The 20,287-nt window shown below is 45.0% G+C and overlaps 2 protein-coding genes and 1 pseudogene across 7 annotated transcripts; 1 reads left to right on the top strand and 2 right to left on the bottom strand.

Moving 5' to 3' along the window:
• Positions 1 to 5,084: 5,084 nt before the first annotated feature.
• LOC129476143 (chondrosarcoma-associated gene 2/3 protein-like) lies at positions 5,085 to 5,934 on the bottom strand (annotated as a pseudogene). The gene is made up of 2 exons (XR_010119717.1): positions 5,672 to 5,934; positions 5,085 to 5,461 (listed from the first exon to the last, which is right to left on the bottom strand). The product of XR_010119717.1 is annotated as a chondrosarcoma-associated gene 2/3 protein-like (transcript).
• A 2,465-nt stretch (positions 5,935 to 8,399) lies between these two features.
• Positions 8,400 to 12,412, bottom strand: MAGEA12 (MAGE family member A12). 2 transcript variants are annotated; one of them, XM_055268783.2, is made up of 3 exons: positions 12,260 to 12,412; positions 10,858 to 10,963; positions 8,400 to 10,023 (listed from the first exon to the last, which is right to left on the bottom strand). In XM_055268783.2, exon 3 carries the CDS (start codon positions 9,926 to 9,928, stop codon positions 8,984 to 8,986), a length of 945 nt encoding a protein of 314 aa, XP_055124758.1. In that variant the 5' UTR covers positions 9,929 to 10,023; positions 10,858 to 10,963; positions 12,260 to 12,412; the 3' UTR covers positions 8,400 to 8,983. The 2 variants fall into 2 exon arrangements, with proteins under 2 accessions (XP_055124758.1, XP_055124759.1); XM_055268784.2 differs by lacking the exon at positions 10,858 to 10,963.
• Positions 12,369 to 18,679, top strand: LOC129476142 (chondrosarcoma-associated gene 2/3 protein-like). 4 transcript variants are annotated; one of them, XM_055268788.1, is made up of 5 exons: positions 12,401 to 12,451; positions 12,912 to 13,127; positions 13,647 to 13,706; positions 17,939 to 18,089; positions 18,300 to 18,679. In XM_055268788.1, the coding sequence occupies exons 3-5, from the start codon at positions 13,691 to 13,693 to the stop codon at positions 18,367 to 18,369; spliced, it is 237 nt and encodes a 78-aa protein (XP_055124763.1). In that variant the 5' UTR covers positions 12,401 to 12,451; positions 12,912 to 13,127; positions 13,647 to 13,690; the 3' UTR covers positions 18,370 to 18,679. The 4 variants fall into 4 exon arrangements, with proteins under 4 accessions (XP_055124762.1, XP_055124763.1, XP_055124760.1 ...); XM_055268787.2 differs by lacking the exon at positions 12,912 to 13,127 and having other exon boundaries at positions 12,369 to 12,451; XM_055268785.2 differs by lacking the exons at positions 12,401 to 12,451; positions 12,912 to 13,127; positions 13,647 to 13,706 and having other exon boundaries at positions 17,605 to 18,140.
• The last annotated feature ends 1,608 nt before the right edge of the window (positions 18,680 to 20,287 follow it).

The following is a 20,287-nucleotide window of genomic DNA, read 5'->3' as shown; positions in this document are numbered from 1 at the left end:
GAATGTCTATTTAAATGTCTCAGGAAAGACTTCATTGAGAATTTCAAATGTCAGGGGAAAGGGAGAATGTAGAATTTTTTAAAATGTCGAGTTGCTTTTAATTAAAAGTCAATTTAAAAAAAAAAACTCTGAAATGTGGGCAGGACATTTCTTCTCTGCTTTGAGAAGGATTTGGTCAGACCGAAGAGGAGCCAGGAAATGAGAGCAGACAGGAGACTCTCAGCATGTGAGAGAGGATCCAGGGAGGATCCAGGGGAGAGCCGTTGCTAGCGTCCATGAGAGAAACCACATATGAAACCAAGTCCACAGAGCCTCAGGCAGGCTGGAACTCCGAGCTCTAAATCCAGACTTCAGGCCAGTGGGGTTAGGGACCTGAGGGAGAGAAGGGGGAAGGGAGGAGGGAATACAGGACAGTGAATAGGAATAGAGTTAGGAAATTCCAGGGTCATCATCACCAGCTGGAGGGGGCCCTGTGATCTGAGTGGGCAGGCCTGTTGGCTGAATGCACCAGGGCTGTGCTGGTCAACCTTCTCTCGCCCTCAGAATCCCCTTCCCTCTCTCAGGAAGAGCTTGGCTGACTCCCTGAATCATTCTGGGCCAGCTACCTCTCTTGAACACTCCAGTGGTCCTTTGCATCTTCACCAGCGTCCCAGATGTGGGAGCTGTCTTCATGCCTGCTGGGGGCTGGTGTTTTATTCCCTGGGGACCCTCCATAGAGGCTGGGCTATGTGAGTGGGTTGCTGACTGATGATCAACTGCCGAGACAGGCCAGGAATACCTATGAGCAGTTGAAAGGGGCAGTGGGGCTGCATGGAGGAGAAATGGGAGGAAGAGTGCCCTGGGACTAGTCAGCTCAGACTCTGCAGATGAGGGATTGGCTGTGGACGTGCCTTGAAAATGTTCCAGGTGGCGACTGTGTCTCAGATAGCCTTCTGTGGCTTCTGAACTCTTGGCACAGAAGGGGACAGGTGTCCTAGGGCAGTGATCGCTGGCTTATGTTGCCAGCAGACACTGTCTGGGGTAGGGGGCTGGACCAAGGTGTGTACATGAGCAGGTTGTATGGCAAGGCAGTGGAGGTTGCAGCTTTTCTTGTTAAACTGATGGGGACGTGCGTGGTCCAATACAGGAAGCATCCTTTTGGGAGCATCCTCACCTCCATGACAGTGTTTGGGCCTGGGGAGAAGGCGTCTGCTGTGACCCTCTCAGTGGTAGTTTCCACGGGTTTTTCTGAACTCAAGTGAGCACAGGTGAAGGAACTGTGGGTTTCTTCATGCAGGTCGGAGGCCCAGGCCAGACCGACCTCATAATTTGAACCAAAGAATTCCCATGCCTGGTACTTTCATTAATTTCATGCACTTATTCATTCCTACAGAAAACTTTTATTGAATATATGCTGAGGAAACACCAAGTCAACAAAATACAAGAAAGCAGCAGTGCCCTTAATTCAGTCTATGGGAGGCGTGAGGGAGATGGTGAGGTGGAAAGACACGGAAGTTTTAGGAAGTGAGGGACTGTGAACTGATGGAGAGAATCTCTATTGACCTGACTTCTGAGGTTGGTGACGTTGTTCCCTTAGTTGAGAGGGAGGGAGAAGGGTAAGAGTTGGTGGTGATTTGATGAAGAAGAGTGTGGAGGATGAGATCCGTGGGCAGCATTTTAAAGCTCAGTCTAGGATTTTTTAGACATGGATGTTTTATGAAAATATATAGTGTTTTAACACCCACAAGTAGTGATGTACGTATTGATATGTCACATGCCTTTGCCACGTAATAAGATGAATGCAAGGTCTTCCCACAACTGTACCTACAATCGACATCACTTTTGTAACTATTCCCTATAATTCTAAAGTAGGTGTGTGCCGTAGTTAATTAAACTTTTCTTTTCCTGATAAACACATACATTCATTTCCATTTGTTGCTATGATTAATAGAACTGAAATAATCATACGTTTTTGGACAAATATGCATGCTTTCCAGTAAGAAAGGTATATTAACGTGGACATTGGGTTAATATAGAAATGGTGTGAATAGTTTAGCTTTTTAGAAGTATTGTCAAAATTTTATTCCAAAAATACTGTACCAATTAATTTTCTCACAAATTAATAGATGTGAATATCCTACATTCACAGAAAGATTTTGTGTTATCAATCTTCTAATTTTTGGTGAAAATTATGAATAAAATTTGGTGAAGAAATATTGTTTCACTGTTATTTTAAATTGTGTCTTTACTTTCTCTAACTAGGTTTAACTAGGTTAAGTACACACTAACTTAATCCCTCACCCATATAAAGTTGGATTTGTACAGTGACATCCTGAGTAACATTTCTCTAGGAATGATTTAAAATTCTGAAATGGGGACAGGACATTTCTTTTGTACTTTGAGAAAGATTTGGTCAGAATGAACAGGAGCCAGGGAAGGGGAGCAGACAGGACACCCATAGCCCATGAGGGTAATCGGGAGGATCCAGCACTGATATGGTTTGATTGTTTCCCCACCCAAATCTCATCTTGAATTGTAGCTCCTATAACCTCCACGTGTCATGGGAGGGACCAGGTGGGAGGTAATTTAATCACAGGGGTAAGTTTTTCCCATGCTGTTCTCGCCATAGTGAATAAGTCTTAGGAGATCTGATGTTTTCACAAAGGGCAGTTTCCCTGCACATGCTCTCTTGCCTGCTGCCATGTGAGACACATCTTTGCTCCTCCTTTGCCTTCTGCCATGAGGCATCCCCAGCCATGTAGAACTGTCCGTCCATTAAACCTCTTTTTCTTTATAAATTACCCAGTCTCACATATTTCTTGATAGCAGTATGAAAATAAATGAATACAAGGGGAGAGCAATGGCCAGAGTCCATGAGAGACCATATGTGAAACCAAGTCCACATTTCCCCAGGCGGGCTGGCATTCAGAGGTCTGAATCCAGAGTTCAGCCCGGTGGGGGCAGGGACCTGAGGGACAGAAGGGGGAAGAGAGGAGGGAGGGCAGGACAATGAACAGGAATAGGCTTAGGAAATTCCAGCACCATCGTCACCAGCTGGAGGGGTCCATGTGATCTGAATGGGCAGGCCTGTTGACTGAATACACCAGGGGTGTGCTAGACACCCAACCCTCCCTCAGAATCCCCTTCCCTCTCTCACGAAGAGTATGGCTGGCTCCCTGCATCATTCTGGGCAAGCTCCCTCTCTCCACCACTCCAGTGGTCATGTGCAATTTTGCCAGCGTCCCAGGGCAGGAAGTTGTCTTCAAGCCTGCTGCAGGCTCCTGTTTTATCCCCTGTGGACCCTCCATAGAGCCTGGACTATGTGAATGGGTTGCTGATTGATGAGCAACAGCCAAGACAGGCCAGGAATATTTATGAGGTGTATAAGGTGGCAGCACGGCTGCATGGAGGGGAAGTTGGAGGAAGAGTGCCCTGCTACTAGTAAGCTCTGACACTGTAGGTGAAGGATTGGCTGTGGACATGCAGTGAAAATGATCCAGGTGGTAACCACGTCTCAGATGGACTCGTGAGGCTTCTGAGCTCTCGGCACACAGAGACAGGTGTCCTGGGGCACTGATCACAGGCCTGTGTTGCCACCAGACAGCGTCTGGGGTAGAGGAACTGGCCCAAGCTGTGTACCTAAGTAGGTTGGATGGCCAGGCAGTGGAGTTGGCACCCTTCCCTGTTAAACTGATGGGGATGTGTTTGGTCTAATAGAGGAAGCGTCATGCACCATCCTGTTGGGAGCATCCTCACCTCCACGACAGTGTTTGAGCCTGGGGAGAAGGCGTCTGCAGTGACCCTCTCTGTGGTAGTTGTCATGGAATTTCTGAACTCAAGTGAGCACAGGTGAAACAACTGTGGGTTTCTTCATGTAGGCAGGAGGCCCAGGAGGGGCAGACTCCATAATTTGAATCAAAGAATTCCCATGCCTGGTAATTTCGTTCATTCCATGCACTTATTCATTCCTACAGAAAACTTTTATTGAATATATGCTGAGGAAACACCAAGTCAACAAAAGAAAAGAAAGTGCCAAGGCCCTTAATTCGGTCTGCAGGGAGTGGGGGGATATGGTGAGGTCGTGTGAATCGCCCATCTGAGCCAGGGAGGCCAGGAAGGCAGAGCCAGACTTGGGGACTGGCAGTGTGCAAGAAAGGGAGCGACAGCCTGTGTCCAGGCCAGAAAGCTCTCCTTCTGTGACACAATTGATCTGGTTTTCTTCCTGGATGCTGCCTGTGTGTGAAAGCAACTGCTGCTTTCTATGCCTACCTGCCTTTGTTAACAGGGAAAATGCTCTTTGGTTGGTGGATGCTCACTTCTGCTCACCTTGGATCACTTCTACTGAAGAGATGGTTTGACAGCAAGAAGACAGGAAGAAACTTTTGGGGATGATGAATATATTTTTCACCTTCACTGTGGTTGTGGTTTCATGGGACTAAACATTTCTCAAAACTCTTTGATTTGTTTCTCAGTACTTAGGAGAAAAAGTAAGCAGAAAACCAGGAATGATATAGATGACCTGAAAAGCACCATTAACTACTCTGACTAAATATAAGAATAAGAAAAGCACCGCATTCAACCATAGCAGAATAAACAATCCTCTCAAGTGTGCATGAAATATCTCCCAAGATAGATGGTATTCTGGGCCATCAAACAAAGCTTACAAATTGAAAAGAATAGAAATAATAGAAAGCCTCTTCTTAGACCACAATACAATTAAACTCAAACCCAAACACCAAGATATCTGAAAAATGCCCAAATATTGGAAATTTTAAAATATGCTCCTAAATAACCTATGGGTCAAAGAGGGAGTCTCAGGAGAATTTTAAAAATACATTAAGTTGAATGAAAATAAAAATATACATACAAAAATGGGATTCAGCTAAAGTGTGTCCTTGAGGGAAATGTATAGCGTATTTTAAATGTTTATATTAGAAAATGAAATCTAAAATCAATAACCAAAACTTTCACCATAGGAAACCAAAGAACGAAGAGCAAGTTGAATTTAAAGAAATTGTAGAGGATCCCCCCTCCCGTCCCACACTCCCACCTCTTCCCCCTTACTCCCTACCCCTACCATTTGAGACACACAGACACATACGTCATTTTACAACACGTTCATTTTATTTTCATCACCATGGGGCATACCCTTTGGGGTGTAAAATGTACTCTACACCCTGTTGGCTACTTATCTGGGGTTAGACCTCTGGAGACTTTCCAGATAGCCTTGAGGTTTCTGGCCTTGCCCTGGAATTACTGACTGCCCAAAGAGACGCTCGAGAAGGTGGTGGTCTCCTTGCCCTTGTGGTCCTACTGTGGCTCATTTTGATTGAGTTCCTCGTTCAGCTGGTCAGAGTGGCTGGATAGTGTTGGCCCACTCCATTCCTCAGGTTTTTTTGAAGCGGTGGTCTTTTAGGGAGAGTCTTTTGTTCCTGGAACTTCCTTGGTGGGTCCCTTTTCCCTTCCAGGTTGTCTTTGGAACCTGGAAAGCCAACAGGCAGATGAAGGAAGGGCACTGGTTTGGGGAAGAGGATGGAGGAGGGGTGAGAATAGGGGCTTCATAGAGAAATGGTACAGGCTGGGGTGGGGGTTGTGCCAGGCAAGAACAGGGTAGGAGTCAGAGCTTGGATGGGCCGTTCACGTTGATAGGGCTTCTGGGCCAGGGTTGAGAGGATGCTTTCCACTTCCTTGCCTCTTTGGTGTTGGTGGGTGGTTGTTGGACAACGGGCTGGAGGCTCGTGGTTTCCTGGACATCTTCACCAGACCAGCGTCTCTCAACAGTCTACTCCAGTCCACCTGGTCTCTCTATGCCTCCTCCAGGACAGTGAAGGCAGGCCAGCAGGCTAGAAACTCACACTGCATTTTTATGTTAGTTTTGTGGCAGAATTCCTTTTCCAGGAAACCTTGGTCTTTTCTCTTAACACCTTCAACTAATTGGATAAAACCCATCCACATTATGGAAGTTAAACTGCTTTCCTTAAAGTCAACTGATTGTAAATGTTGATCAATCTACAAAATACCTTCACAGCAACATCTAGACTACTGTTTGACCACACAACTGAGCAGTATAGCCTAGACAAGTTGACACACAATACTAGCCACTGCAAATATCTTGCACCATACAAAAATGTAACTCAAGATGAACGACAGACTTTATATGTCACAATTACATTGCTTTTTTTTTTCTAGGAGAAAACAAAAAAAATTGTGTTACCTGAGGTTATGTCTTAGCTCAGGCTGCCATAACAAAATGCCATTGACTGAGTAGCTGAAACAACAGAAATTTATCTTTTTTCAGTTTTGAAGTCTGGAAGTCCCAGATCAAGGACTGGTGGGGTTGTCTTCTGGTGATGGCCTTATTCCTGGCTTGTAGATGGCCCTTTATTAATATGTCCTTTCTTGGACTTTCCTCTGTGCATGTGCAGAGAGAGAGAGGAAAAGAGAGAGAGAAAGAAAGAGAGAGAGAGAGAAAGGTCATGCAGGCACAAAAGTACTTTCTTCTGTTTCTTCTCCCTTCTTATAACTACACTAATTCTATGGGATCAAGCTCCCACCCTTACGGCCTCTTTTAACATTAATTACTACCTTAGAAGCCTCATCTGCAAATACTGACACCCTGGGGCTGAGGGCTTCAAAATATGAATTTGGTGGAGGACATAAGCATTAGCAAAGAATAGACACATAGACTAATAAAACAGAATAGAGCTCAGAAATAGACCTGCACACATATAGTCAGGTGATTCACAACAAAGGCAATAATGGTGAAAGTACAGGTTTTCCAACAAAAGGTGCCTGACCAATTAGACATCTATATACAAGTTACAATAACCTAGACATATCCTTACATATTCCACGAAAATTAACTCAAGATACATCATAGACCTGATGAAAAATACAAAAACTATACAACCTCTAAAAGTAAACATAAGAGAAAATCCACATAACTTTGAGTTTGGTGGTGAGTTTTTAAATTCAACACCAAAAGCATGATCAAGGAAAGAAAAATTTGCCAAGTTGATTTTATTAAAATAAAAATTTTATGCTCTTCAAAGGACAATGTTAAGAGAATGAAAACAGAAGCCACAGTCTAGCAGAAAACATCTGTGGTACACATATGTGATAAAGAACTTGTCTCTACAATATATACGAATTCTTAAAGCTCAATGATAGAAAAAAATGAAAATAGTCAAAGATCTGAACACACTGTACACAAAAGAAGATACACACATGGCAAATAAGCATAATAAAATAATGAGTGTCCTTTGGCATTAGATAATTGTGTACTAAAATGAGATACCACTACACACCTATTAGAATGTCCAAAATCCATGAAAAGGCAAAACAAAGAAAACAAAACCAAGACCAATTGCCAGTGAAGATGTGGAGCAACAGAAACTCCGGGCCTGGTGGAAATTAGAAGTTTAACAAATGGCAGATGGCTGTTATTTCCAATATTTTTAAAGCCTAGGCACTAACACTCTGGGACTTTGCTGTTGTTGTTGTTGTTGTCCAGGAGTCATCAGAGAACATACAGCTCAATAGGACATGGAATAATTAGCCCAAAAAGGAAGCTTCACTTGTAAAATTCAGTTACGTATTTCCTCTTAGAGAATGCACTTCAAACTTTGTGTGTGCGGGAGTTTTGCCCAGCCAGGTGCAACTCAAAACTCCTAGAATGTGTGTCAAAGACCAATTCCTTCCCTCTCTCCCAGCTGCTTTCCCACCCAAAACACTATTTTCATCCATTTTGTTACCATCCAAAATCGAGCCTGTGCTTACAATTGGTCAAATTGCACTTGAGATAACCTAGTTAGAATGCCCTTTTAATGGAGTCAGCTCTGGCTCTCCTTGCGCAGCAGAAAAGCACCTGGCCAGGGGCTTCTGGGTCACCCTTCTGGGAAATTCAGCCATATTGCTCAGGAAACCCTTGCAGATGATAGATTTTCATCACCTAGATCTTGGGTTGTGTTCAACAGCAGTGGGACAAAAGCACAGGACACCTTCCATTCCAGCCCCAGGTGGAGATTCCTCTCTGTTCATCCCCCATCTGAAATAAACTACTCAGAGTTGCTTTCCATTCCAGGCTTTTCTCTCATCCACTGAGAATCTGGCCCTGGACCCACCCAGCTTCATTAGAGTCATCTCCTTCAGAAGGAACCGCAGGTTCCCAAAGTCCTAAATGCCCTGAGCTCAGGGCATTTACACTCCACAACTCTCACCTGGAGCCCCACACCCTCACCCCTTTCTTGCATTTCCTCTACATCTTATAGGACTTCTCGCCACCTTAATTATATGACTGCAGGTCCTAGACTCTACAACCCTATGGGTAGGCGTGAGTCTTGCTTACCTCAGCATCCCCACTACTAACCCAGGGCCTTCCACGGAGCAGATGCTGAGTGAATGGGAAAGAAATGATCCAGTGAACAGGAAGAATTATTTATTCAGATTTAATTTCTCTTACATTCTCAAAGAAGCCAAGCATATCCAGGTATCCATGTCTTTTTTTTTTTTTTCAAATTTACAGAATAGAGTGAGGTATAAGGCAAGAACTAAGTATCTTTTAACTTCTTGAGGTCTTTATCTCATGTATTCTACTGCTAATTCTTTCACAATTCTAAGCACATACTTTTTCCACTGCTGTTATTATGTCACAATTCACAAAATGGAATGGATTTCCCAATCTGAATAAAAAACAAGACTCTTACTCCTAAACTATATAAACAGCACTGTGTGTGACTACTGTCATTCACACACTTGGATGCTGAAGTTCATTCAACCATCCGTTAAAAGGAACATTTGAACAATTCCAACAGGAAACAGAGATCAATCTCAAAGTCATCCAATAGAACAGAAACCCACTACTAACAACACTGACTACTCTCTTCAAAGAGTGAAGAATGGGCCTCATGTCACACGAGGCAGTGGAAGCTAATGGATGGGGCCCTGGAAGGTGCACGGGCCCAGACCCCCTCCCACTGGCCCCCACTGCAACTCGTGCTCAGACTCACTCTTCCCCCTCTCTCAAAGCCCATTCATGCAGGGGTGGGTAGGAAATGTGAGGTCCTCCACTGATCTTTAGCATATGGTGCAGGACTTTCACATAGCTGGTTTCAACGAGGGCCCTTGGACCCCACAGGAACTCGTAGCATGCAGGATCACTGCCGGGCACCTGCCGGTACTCCAGGTAGTTTTCCTGCACCAAATCTTGGGTGAGCAGCTTCCTGGGATGCGCGAAGACACTGTCCTCCCTCCCGTCAGACGCCTCCAACACACTCAGCTCCTCCCAGATTTTCTCCTCACGGGCACAGTCGCCCTCTATTGCGATTATGGCCAGGACGATTATCAGGAGGCCTGTCTTGGGCATGATCTGATTGTCACCCAGCAGGCCATCATAGGAGAGGCCCAGGCAGGTGACAAGGATGTACAAGTGGCCGATGGGGACCACTTCCACCACCTCGATGCCAAAGACCAGTTGCACGTACTCGGAGGCTTTGTTGAAGATCACAGGAAAGAAGCGCTGGTAATTTCTGATGACACTTCCCAGCATTTCTGCCTTTGTGAACGGCTCCCTGGCTCGATACTTGAGGAGCAGGAAATGAACCAACTCAGCCATCTTCCTACTGAGTGCTACTTGGAAGCCGATCTCCATGTCAGGAAAGGTGCTCGGCCCCTCCTCTTCTTGGTTGCTGGAGTCCTCGTCGGATTGGCTCCCGAGAGTGTAGTTGATGGTAGTGGGGAGGGTGGAGGCTCCCTGAGGACTGTGGGGAGGACTTGGTGACTCGGCAGCAGGCACCTCCCCCAGGGTGACTTCCACTAGAATAGAGGAGGAGGAGGCAGCCTCCTGCTCCTCAGTGGCAGGAGGCTGCCCACCCTCCAAGCCCAGGGCCTCTCCTTGGGCCTCAAGGCCTTCTTCAGGCTTGCAGTGCTGACTCCTCTGTTCAAGAGGCATGATGACTCCAGTCAGGGCAGCAGGCGGGAGTGTGGGCAGGAGCTAGTGCTGCTCCGGAGCCTCCAGTCCTCCTTGTCGGCCTGTCTCCTCAGAACCTGAAGGAGCAAGTGAGAGGTCACCTCAGGGTACAGCCGGCCAGCACATGCTGAGGCTGAAGGAATGACAGTAGGGAGGGTGAGGCCAGGCGCTCTGGAGTCCCATGTGTTCTGGGGCGGGTGGGGCCCTTGGTGTGCATTCAAGGCAAACCTTCAATGTTGGCACTGTCTGCATCCCCTCTGGTCTGTGACCTCAGGACACTGCCTCAGACCAAGGCCTCACTGCCTTGTTCCTGGAGCTCCTGATTCCTGGGAGAGGAATCCACGGGCCTCAGGGTGCAGACTGCAAGTACAGCCACAGATTCCCAAAATTGTCAGGAGGGTTGGCCAGACTCTGTGAGGTCCCCACTCTACTGGGGTGGAGAGTCCCTTCTGTGCTCACTCAGGGCCCTCACCTTTCTCCTTGCAGGGCCTATTACCGCCCTTTTGCTGGCCAAAGAAACTCTCATGTCAAGAATTCACATCCCTGATACGGTACAGAAGGACATGAGGGGACCAACATCTAGCCATACGTAACCAGGTCCTCCCGCAAAGGACAACGAGAGATGTCCAAATTCATTGGAGTCCAGGTGTCCTGGGTGACAAGCCTGCTTGGTCCTCACAGCTACTCCTGCTAGGGCCTGAGAGCCTCCCTCTAGTGACCTGAGTGCAGCCCCTTCAGACCAAGGTCTCCCTTTCCCTGACATCAAAGATCCCAGCATAATGGAGGGACCTCAGCAGACAGCCTTGCCCAGGCTCTCTTGAGGGAACAGCAGGGGCAGGGCAGATTTCTGTGGGGCCCCCTGTCTGCGTTCTGGCCCAGGGGTACCCTCAATCCTACCTCAGGCTTCTCACCTGGACGCTTGGTAGATCTTAGGACCACTGTGTCTGTCGACTACATGGGGGCCCCTGTGTTGACCTGAGTCACCCTCTGAAGAAAAGGTCCTCAATTCCCTGAGATCTGGAAACAGAAGTGAGGAGGAGCCACATCCTGTCACTCCCAGGTGGGTTGTCCAGGGCTGACCCCTTTGGTTCTAGGGTGAGGCTTCTGATGGCCTCCTGTGGGTTACTCAGCTTTACTCCTGCCGGGGCCTGCCCTTCCTCAACCCCCAACCCCCTGAAATGAGCAGACAGCTCCTCTTTACACCAACACCTTATCTCCCTGAGGGTTCCCCAACCTCCTGCCTGTGGCACAAATGAGATTGCCAATTAGAGCCATCCCTGATGGGGTTCCCCCAGAGCTAAGAATAAGGAACAGCCAGACTCTGTGGAGTCCCTTCTTTCTGGGCCGGGGGTATCCTCAGTCCTCATGATGGGTCCGGCAGATCCTGGGTCTGGCAGATCCTGGGATTCCTCCCTCTGCTGACCTGAAGTGCCACTCCTCAGACCACAGCCCTCAACTCTCTGTCACCCTGAAGGGGCAATGAGCACAGGGCACATTAGGCCACTGTGCCCAGGATTCCCCAGCCCAAGGTTCTCACTGGTCTGGACTCCAAGGTCCCCTCAGTCCTCCTTCTTCTTCCTCCCCTTGACTCCTCACAGGGCTGGGCCCCAACCCCCTGCGGAAGTGGGTCTGGATCCCTAAGATTCCCGCGGCTGAATGAAAAGGTGCCTCAGTTTTGAGACAGGGGTACAGTGGGCCCCCTGTCCTGGCATGCTGGGAGCCCTCCGGACTCCACTGTCTTCCAGGAGGGCCTGGGCCCTTCCTCTGCATCCCAAAGGCCGTACTCACGATACCCAACCCCTTCCCTCCCTTAGCCACAGAGGTGAACGTCAGGAGCTGCGTGCCTGGCCGCCATTCCCGGAGCTTCCGTGGGTTGATTGCAGGCGCAAAGCTCCGACTCTGCCAGGATGGGGGTGGGAATGGGAATCGGGGTTTGGGGGTGCCGTTGATGTTTGAGCGATGGGGGTGGGGTTGGTGTTGGGGGATGGGGGTGGGGTTGGTGTTGGGGGATGGGAATGGTGGTGGGGGTGCAGGGGGGTTACCCTCAGTCCCCTCTCAGGGCCCTGCCCTTGACTCCTGGCAGAGCCTGGGCCCTACTCTCTTCTAACCAGCCCTGCCCTGGTAACACAAAGCTCTTACGCCAGAGTTCCCTGCGGTTAAAGCGGAAGGGGGTGGCGGGGTGAGGTGGTGGTGACTCAGCCTGAGAAGTCTTCCCCTGAGGGGTGGTCCAGGCCCGGCAGCAGAGGCAGCGCTGGATTATTTGGGGCCCTCTGTCTGGGTGAGGCCCGCCTCAGTCCTCCCTCAGCGTCTTACCTCGCCTCCTCACCGAGCCTGGGCTTGCTTCCCTCCGCCGACATCAGGCCATTGCTCAGGGCGAGAATCTCGCTGCCCTCTGACCCCCAATGCGCAAGTCAGTGGCGTCACATCCGGCCCTGTGACTTCCCTGGGTTCATTGCAGGGGTGGAACTGGATTCTTCCTGGATGAGGATCTGGATGGAGGTGGAAGTAAGCATGAAGATGGTGTTGGGGGTACGGGTAGGGATAGGGACGGGGATCCTGAAGCTGTAGATCCTGGTGGGGTCGGGGGAGTTAGGGGTGGGAGGGGCTTTTGGTCCTCCCTCCGGGATGACCTCCGGGGCTTTTGGTCCTGACTTGGATGCCTGGCTGAGCCTGGACCGCCATTCTCTGCAGATTGTGTCTGCTCCCCTCAGACCAAGTCTCTGACTCTGAGTCCCCCTGAAGTGGCATTGGGGGAAGGGATGCGGTCGGGGTGACATCATTGCCTAAGTTTACCAGGGCTGACAAGAGGGGCTGACTGGCTTCTGTGGTCCCTCTGTGGTGGGGGGTGGGGGCGGTGTGGACCCTCAGTCCTCACTCAGGAGGGTCTTCTTCCTCATCTCCGGCTTTTGGATAAAGTGATGGGCAGGAGCTGCTCTGTTTCTGTCACCTCTGTGCATTTGCACAGCTGCACCCCTTGTACAGAATGTCTGCGAGTCCCAGGCCAGGTGCTCCCTGCAGGGCAGGAGCTCCCACGATTGTAGCGGCCTCTGGGAGAAGACACACACCTTCCCACAGGGGCCCCTCCCCAGCCAGAGCTACACTTGGCAAACCTTTGGTCCTAAATGATTTATTCTCTGAATTGAAGAAATAGGGTTTACATATCTTCCAAGTATATATGTAGGTAGCAATATATATATTTATTTCTATGAACTAACACTTAACACTTAGTATGCATGATTCACTCTGATTATCCTAATCTACTTCTATTCCAGTCTTTGTGTTCTGCTGAAGGAATTTTTTTCTAAAACGTAATTCCTCTCCCACTATGTTGGTTCCAGGTTGTTATTAGCAGAACTCTGGGGTCATACTGCCTTAACCAACCAAATTTTCCTGGTGTCCTGCTATTACCTAGGGCTCTTGGCATCGTGTTTTCAGGGGCTGCCTCAGATTGTGCAATGAAGTGAAGTGGAAAATTTAAAACTTTTATTCTACCCATTCTGTCATCTGCCGTCTAGGCAGGGTACAAACCTCACCAAAATCTCTGCCTCTAACCCCCCTCTAACCGACATGGCAAGTGTCAAACACAAGTACCAGCTCAACAAGGTCTTCAGTCTCACCCTGGACTGGCCCTGTTTTGTTATGTAGATTTTCTTGCTGATACTGGTTTTTCACTTTCTGTTTCCATTCTATAATTTTCCAGGGTTGATTTGGGAAGCAGAGCACAGCAGCCCAAATTTGCTTGTAATGTCGGCGGCTACAGGTAAGGCACTAAATTGTAAATAATTTAAGCTGAGCTTACATTTTTACACTGTTGTGTTCCCCATGAATGAATATGTTATACTCCTCTATGTATGTCAAGCTCTTTTTTCCTGAATATGTCAGTACACTTCGATAGTTGCCTCTATAAACAACTTATACATTTTTATTAGACTTCTATTCAGGTAATTCTTGGATTTTGTTGCTATTGCAAATGGCATATTGTCTATTAATTGTTGTAGTTAGTTATTGCTTTCATGAGGTGAAGATTTTGATTTTGCTGTGGTAATCTGTTGCACACCTCGTTCTGAAGGCCGATGCACTTGAATATTCCACATGCCTTTTCCTTTGAATTTTCAAGATAGTTAATGGTATTATCACTAAACATTACATGTTTTTCCAATATTCATACCACTTACTCATTTTGGTACTTATAGCTCTCTGTGTCTCAATCTTGATTTCAAATGTAGAGATAATAGGCTACATCTACTTCTCATTCCTGACTTGAATGATAATTCTTCGAACATTTGACATTTAAGTATGTTTGCTGTTGATTTTAGGAAATAGAAGTTCTCTTTCAGTATAGGTTACCTAAATATTTTCTTTTTTACCATGAATTCATATTAGATTTATTTAAAAAGCTTTTTCTGTACCTGTTGGCAGGATCAAATTTTTTTCTCTTCCATTTTGTATGTAAGGAATCACAATGAAATAGTTTTTTTTCTGATGTTAAATCATATTTTATTTCCTTGGGCAGAGCCTGTTTATTCGTTTACTATACTACTAATTTATGTAGGATATTTACTGCTGTGTAAGAGAGCTTACTTGATGTGTTCTTTTTCCGTCAGGGGAGGTATGTGGTCCTCATCTGGTTTTTAAGTCCAGGAAGGCTAGCCTGGGAGAATGAATTGAACAACTGTCAATCTTTTGTATGTTCTGGAAGAGTTGATATAAGTCGGTGGTTAGTTTTCCCTGATCATTTGGTAAAATTGGCCTCCAAAGCTGTCTAACCTGGAACGTTGGAGAGTGGCTTGAGCTTGGAATATTGTACAGTTTCTGTTTGTATAGTTAAAAGTTTTCTTTTCCTCTTTGGATCAGTTTGGTTACTTATTTATTTTATTTCTACAAAGTGGTCAGTTTCATTTAGGATTTCACTTTTAATGGCATATTTATGATAAAAAAAGTTTTATTAGGGAAAGCCTTCACACATACAGAATAACAGAAACTAATATAATGAACCCAGGATACTTGATACCGAGCATGAACATCTTTAAATACACAGCAAATCTGGTTCCAGTTAAACACTCGTCTACCTGCATATGAGCTGCTGGAATAATATGGAGCAAATCTAAGGCATTATACCATTTCATCTCTAAATAACTTAATATGCATTTTTAAAAGATAAGGATTTTTTTTAAAACAAAAAGCCAATAGTTTTCATATCTAAAAAATTAAATGATTATCAAATGTTCAACTATTTTACACACTTATCTGGCCAACTTATACTTTATAAAATCTATATTTCTTTGATGGAGTACAAAATATGTTAACATTTCCCCCCACTTGCTTTGCTGTGGTGGTTTCATATATCTATTATACAGCTAGGTGTGTGTGTGTGTGTAACATTCTACCTGCCGTCCCGTGATTCTCCAACCTCTTAAGTTACTTTTAGACTTTACATACATTAAGCTTCACTGTTTGTGCTGTAAAGATCTATGAGTTTTGACAAATGCCTCGTGCCATTGTCTTAGTCCGTTTGGGCTTCCATAACAAAAATAGTGTAGACTGGGTGGCTGATAAACAACACAACTTTATTTCTCACATTCTGGAGGTTGGGAAGTCCAAGATCAAGGTGCTGGCAGAGTTCATGTCTGGTGGAGACCTGCTCCCTCGTTCCTAGACAGCTGCCTTTTCCCTAGGTCCTCACATGCAAGAAGGGGTAAGGGATCTCTGTGGAGTCTGTTTTATAAAGACACTAATCCCATTCATGAGGACTCTGCTCTCATGATCTAGTCATTCTCCAAATACCCCACCTTCTACCTAATACCATCACCTTGGTATTTCAGCAGATGAATTTTGTGGCAACACAAATATTCAGACCAAAGCAAGCATGCAACCGCCATTACAGTATTATGCATACTAGTTTCACTGCTCTGATAAATCCCTTGTGCTTGTCGGATAAACCCCATGGCCACCACTGATAGGTTTTTCATCTTTATAATTTTGCATTTTCCAGAATGTCATATAAATAGAATCTTATACTATGTAGCCTTTTTAGACTGGTTTCTTTCACTTAGCATAATGAACTGAAGAGTCATGTATAACTTTGTGTGGCTTATAACTTATTTCTTTTCATTGAGGAGCAGTAGTATCAATGTCTGGTTAATCATATATATATATATGTATATATTTATATCCATTCACCAGATGAAATACATTTTGGATGCTTCTATTTCTGGTGATTGTGAAATAAGCTATTGTATACGTTCATATACAAATTTTTATGTAGACATAAGTTTTCAAATCAGTTGAGTAAATTGATTGAGTATGGCTGCTGAATCTTGTGCTAAGTCTATTTTCATTTTTTTAAGAAAACGCCAAACTGTCTTCCAAAGTGGCTGTACCATTTTGCATTTCCACCAGCAATGAAGGAGAGTTTCTGTTGCTACACATCTTCTCTGGCAATTGGTCTTGGTTTTGTTTTCTTTGTTTTGGTTTTTTATGGATTTTGGACATTCTAACAGGTGTGTAGTGGTATCTCATTTTAGTACACAATTATCTAATGCCAAAGGATGCTCAGTACTTTTATTATGCTTATTTGCCATGTGTGTATCTTCTTTTGTGTAGTGTGTGTTCAGATCTTTGACTATTTTCATTTTTTTCTCTCATTGAGCTTTAAGAATTCGTATATATTGTAGAGACAAGTTCTTTGTCACATATGTGTACCACAGATGTTTTCTGCTAGACTGTGGCTTCTGTTTACATTCTCTTAACATTGCCCTTTGAAGAGCATAAGATTTTTATTTTAATAAAATCAACTTGGCAAATTTTTCTTTCCTTGATCATGCTTTTGGTGTTGAATTTAAAAACTCATCACCAAACTCAAAGTTATGTGGATTTTCTCTTATGTTTTCTTATAGTGGTTGTATTGTTTTTGCATTTTTCATTAGACCTATGATGTATCTTGAGTGAGTTTTCATGGAATATGTAAGGATATGTCCAGGTTATTATAATTTGTATATAGATGTCTAATTGGTCAGGCACCTTTTGTTGGAAAACCTGTACTTTCACCATTATTGCCTTTGTTGTGAATCACCTGACTATATGTGTGCAGGTCTATTTCTGAGCTCTATTCTGTTTTATTAGTCTATGTGTCTATTCTTTGCTAATGCTTATGTCCTCCACCAAATTCATATTTTGAAGCCCTCAGCCCCAGGGTGTCTGTATTTGGACATGAGGCTTCTAAGGAAGTGATTAATGTTAAAAGAGGCCAGAAGGGTGAGACCTTGATCCCATAGAATTAGTTTGGTTATAAGAAGGGAGAAGAGACAGAAGAAAGTACTTTTGTGCCTGCATGACCTTTCTCTCTCTCTCTCTTTCTCTCTCTCTCTCTTTCTCTCTCTCTCTCTTTCTTTCTCTCTCTCTCTCTGCACATGCCCAGAGGAAAGGCCAAGAATGGGCATATTAATAAAGGGCCATCTGCAAGCCATGAATAAGGCCATCACCAGAAGCCAACCCCGCCAGTCCTTGATCTAGGACTTCCAGACTTCAAAACTGTGAAAAAAAAAAAATAAATTTCTGTTGTTTTAGCTACTCAGTCAATGACATTTTGTTATGGCAGCCTGAGCTGACTAAGACATAACCTCAGGTAACACAATTTTTTTCTTTCCTCCTAGAAAAAAAAAAAAGTAATTTTGACATATAAAGTCCGTAGTTCATTTTGAGTTACATTTCTGTATGGTGCAAGATATGTGCAATGGCTAGTATTATGTGTCAACTTGTCTAGGTTATACTGCTCAGTTGTGTGGTCAAACAGTAGTCTAGATATTGCTGTGAAGGTGTTTTGTAGATGTGATCAGCATTTACAATCAGTTGACTTTAAGGAAAGCAGTTTAACTTCCATAATGTGGATGGGTCTCATCCAATTAGTTGAAGGTGTTAAGAGAAAAGACCAAGGTTTCCTGGAAAAGGAATTCTACCACAAGACTAACATAAAAATGCGGTGTGAGTTTCTAGCCTGCTGGCCTGCCTTCACTGTCCTGGAGGAGGCATGGAGAGACCAGGTGGACTGGAGTAGACTATTGAGAGACGCTGGTCTGGTGAAGATGTCCGGGAAACCACGAGCCTCCAGCTCATTGTTCAACAACCACCCACCAACACCAAAGAGGCAAGAACGTGGAAAGCATCCTCTCAACCCTGGCCCAGAAGCCTTATCAAAGTGAACGGCCTACCCAAGCTCTGACTCCTACCCTGTCCTCCCCTGGCACAACCCCCACCCCAGCCTGTACCATTTCTCTATGAAGCCCCTGTTCTCACCCCTCCTCCATCCTCTTCCCCAAACCAGTGCCCTTCTTTGATCTCCCTGTTGTCCTTCCAGGTTCCCAAGACAACCCGGAAGGGAAAAAGGACCCGTCAAGGAAGTTCCAGGAACAAAAGACTCTCCCTAAAAGACCACCGCTTCAAAAAAACCTGAGGAATGGAGTGGGCCAACACTATCCAGCCACTCTGACCAGCCGAAGGAGGAACTCAATCAAAATGAGCCACAGTAGGACCACAAGGGCAAGGAGACCCCCAGCTTCTCCAGTGTCTCTTTGGGCAGTCAGTAATTCCCGGGCAAGGGCAGAAACCTCAAGGCTATCTGAAAAGTCTCCAGAGGTCTAACCCCAGATAAGTAGCCAACCGGGTATAGAGTACATTTTACACCCCAAAGGGTATGCCCCATGGTGATGAAAATAAAGTGAACATGTTGCAAAATGATGTGTGTGTCTGTGTGTCTCAAATGGTAGGGGTAGGGAGTAAGGGGGAAGAGGTGGGAGTGTGGGACAGGAGGGGGGATCCTCTACAATTTCTCTAATTCAACTTGCTCTTCGTTCTTTGGTTTCCTGGGGTGAAGGTTTTGGTTATTGATTTTAGATTTCATTTTCTAATATAAACATTTAAAATATGCTATACATTTCCCTCAAGGACACACTTTAGCTGAATCTCATTTTTGTATGTATATTTTTATTTTCATTCAACTTAATGTATTTTTTTTTTTTCTGTCTTTTTTTTTTTATTATTATACTTTAGGGTTTTAGGGTACATGTGCACAATGTGCAGGTTTGTTACATATGTATCCATGTGCCATGTTGATTTCCTGCACCCATTAACTCGTCATTTAGCATTAGGTGTATCTCCTAATGCTGTCCCTCCCCCCTCCCCCCACCCCACAACAGTCCCCGGAGCGTGATGTTCCCCTTCCTGTGTCCATGAGTTCTCATTGTTCAATTCCCACCTATGAGTGAGAACATGCGGTGTTTGGTTTTTTGTCCTTGCGATAGTTTACTGAGAATGATGGTTTCCAGTTTCATCCATGTCCCTACAAAGGACACGAACTCATCATTTTTTATGGCTGCATAGTATTCCATGGTGTATATGTGCCACATTTTCTTAATCCAGTCTATCGTTGTTGGACATTTGGGTTGGTTCCAACTCTTTGCTATTGTGAATAGTGCCGCAATAAACATACGTGTGCATGTGTCTTTATAGCAGCATGATTTATAGTCCTTTGGGTATATACCCAGTAATGGGATGGCTGGGTCAAATGGTATTTCTAGTTCTAGATCCCTGAGGAATCGCCACACTGACTTCCACAATGGTTGAACTAGTTTACAGTCCCACCAACAGTGTAAAAGTGTTCCTATTTCTCCACATCCTCTCCAGCACCTGTTGTTTCCTGATTTTTTAATGATGGCCATTCTAACTGGTGTGAGATGATATCTCACTGTGGTTTTGATTTGCATTTCTCTGATGGCCAGTGATGAGGAGCATTTCTTCATGTGTTTTTTGGCTGCATAAATGTCTTCTTTTGAGAAGTGTCTGTTCATGTCCTCTGCCCACTTTTTGATGGGGTTGTTTGTTTTTTTCTTGTAAATTTGTTTGAGTTCATTGTAGATTCTGGATATTAGCCCTTTGTCAGATGAGTAGGTTGCAAAAATTTTCTCCCATTGTGTAGGTTGCCTGTTCACTCTGATGATAGTTTCTTTTGCTGTGCAGAAGCTCTTTAGTTTAATGAGATCCCATTTGTCGATTTTGGCTTTTGTTGCCATTGCTTTTGGTGTTTTAGACATGAAGTCCTTGCCCACGCCTATGTCCTGAATGGTATTGCCTAGGTTTTCTTGTAGGATTTTAATGGTTTTAGGTCTAACATATAAGTCTTTAATCCATCTTGAATTAATTTTTGTCTAAGGTGTAAGGAAGGGATCCAGTTGCAGCTTTCTACATATGGCTAGCCAGTTTTCCCAGCACCATTTATTAAATAGGGAATCCTTTCCCCATTTCTTGTTTTTGTCAGGTTTGTCAAAGATCAGATAGTTGTAGCTATGC

This window comes from Symphalangus syndactylus, chromosome X, assembly GCF_028878055.3.
Source record: "Symphalangus syndactylus isolate Jambi chromosome X, NHGRI_mSymSyn1-v2.1_pri, whole genome shotgun sequence".
Taxonomy (NCBI): Eukaryota; Metazoa; Chordata; class Mammalia; order Primates; family Hylobatidae; genus Symphalangus; species Symphalangus syndactylus.
The sequence above is the reverse complement of the archived record's forward strand: the minus strand, read 5'-3'. Positions and strand labels throughout refer to the sequence as shown.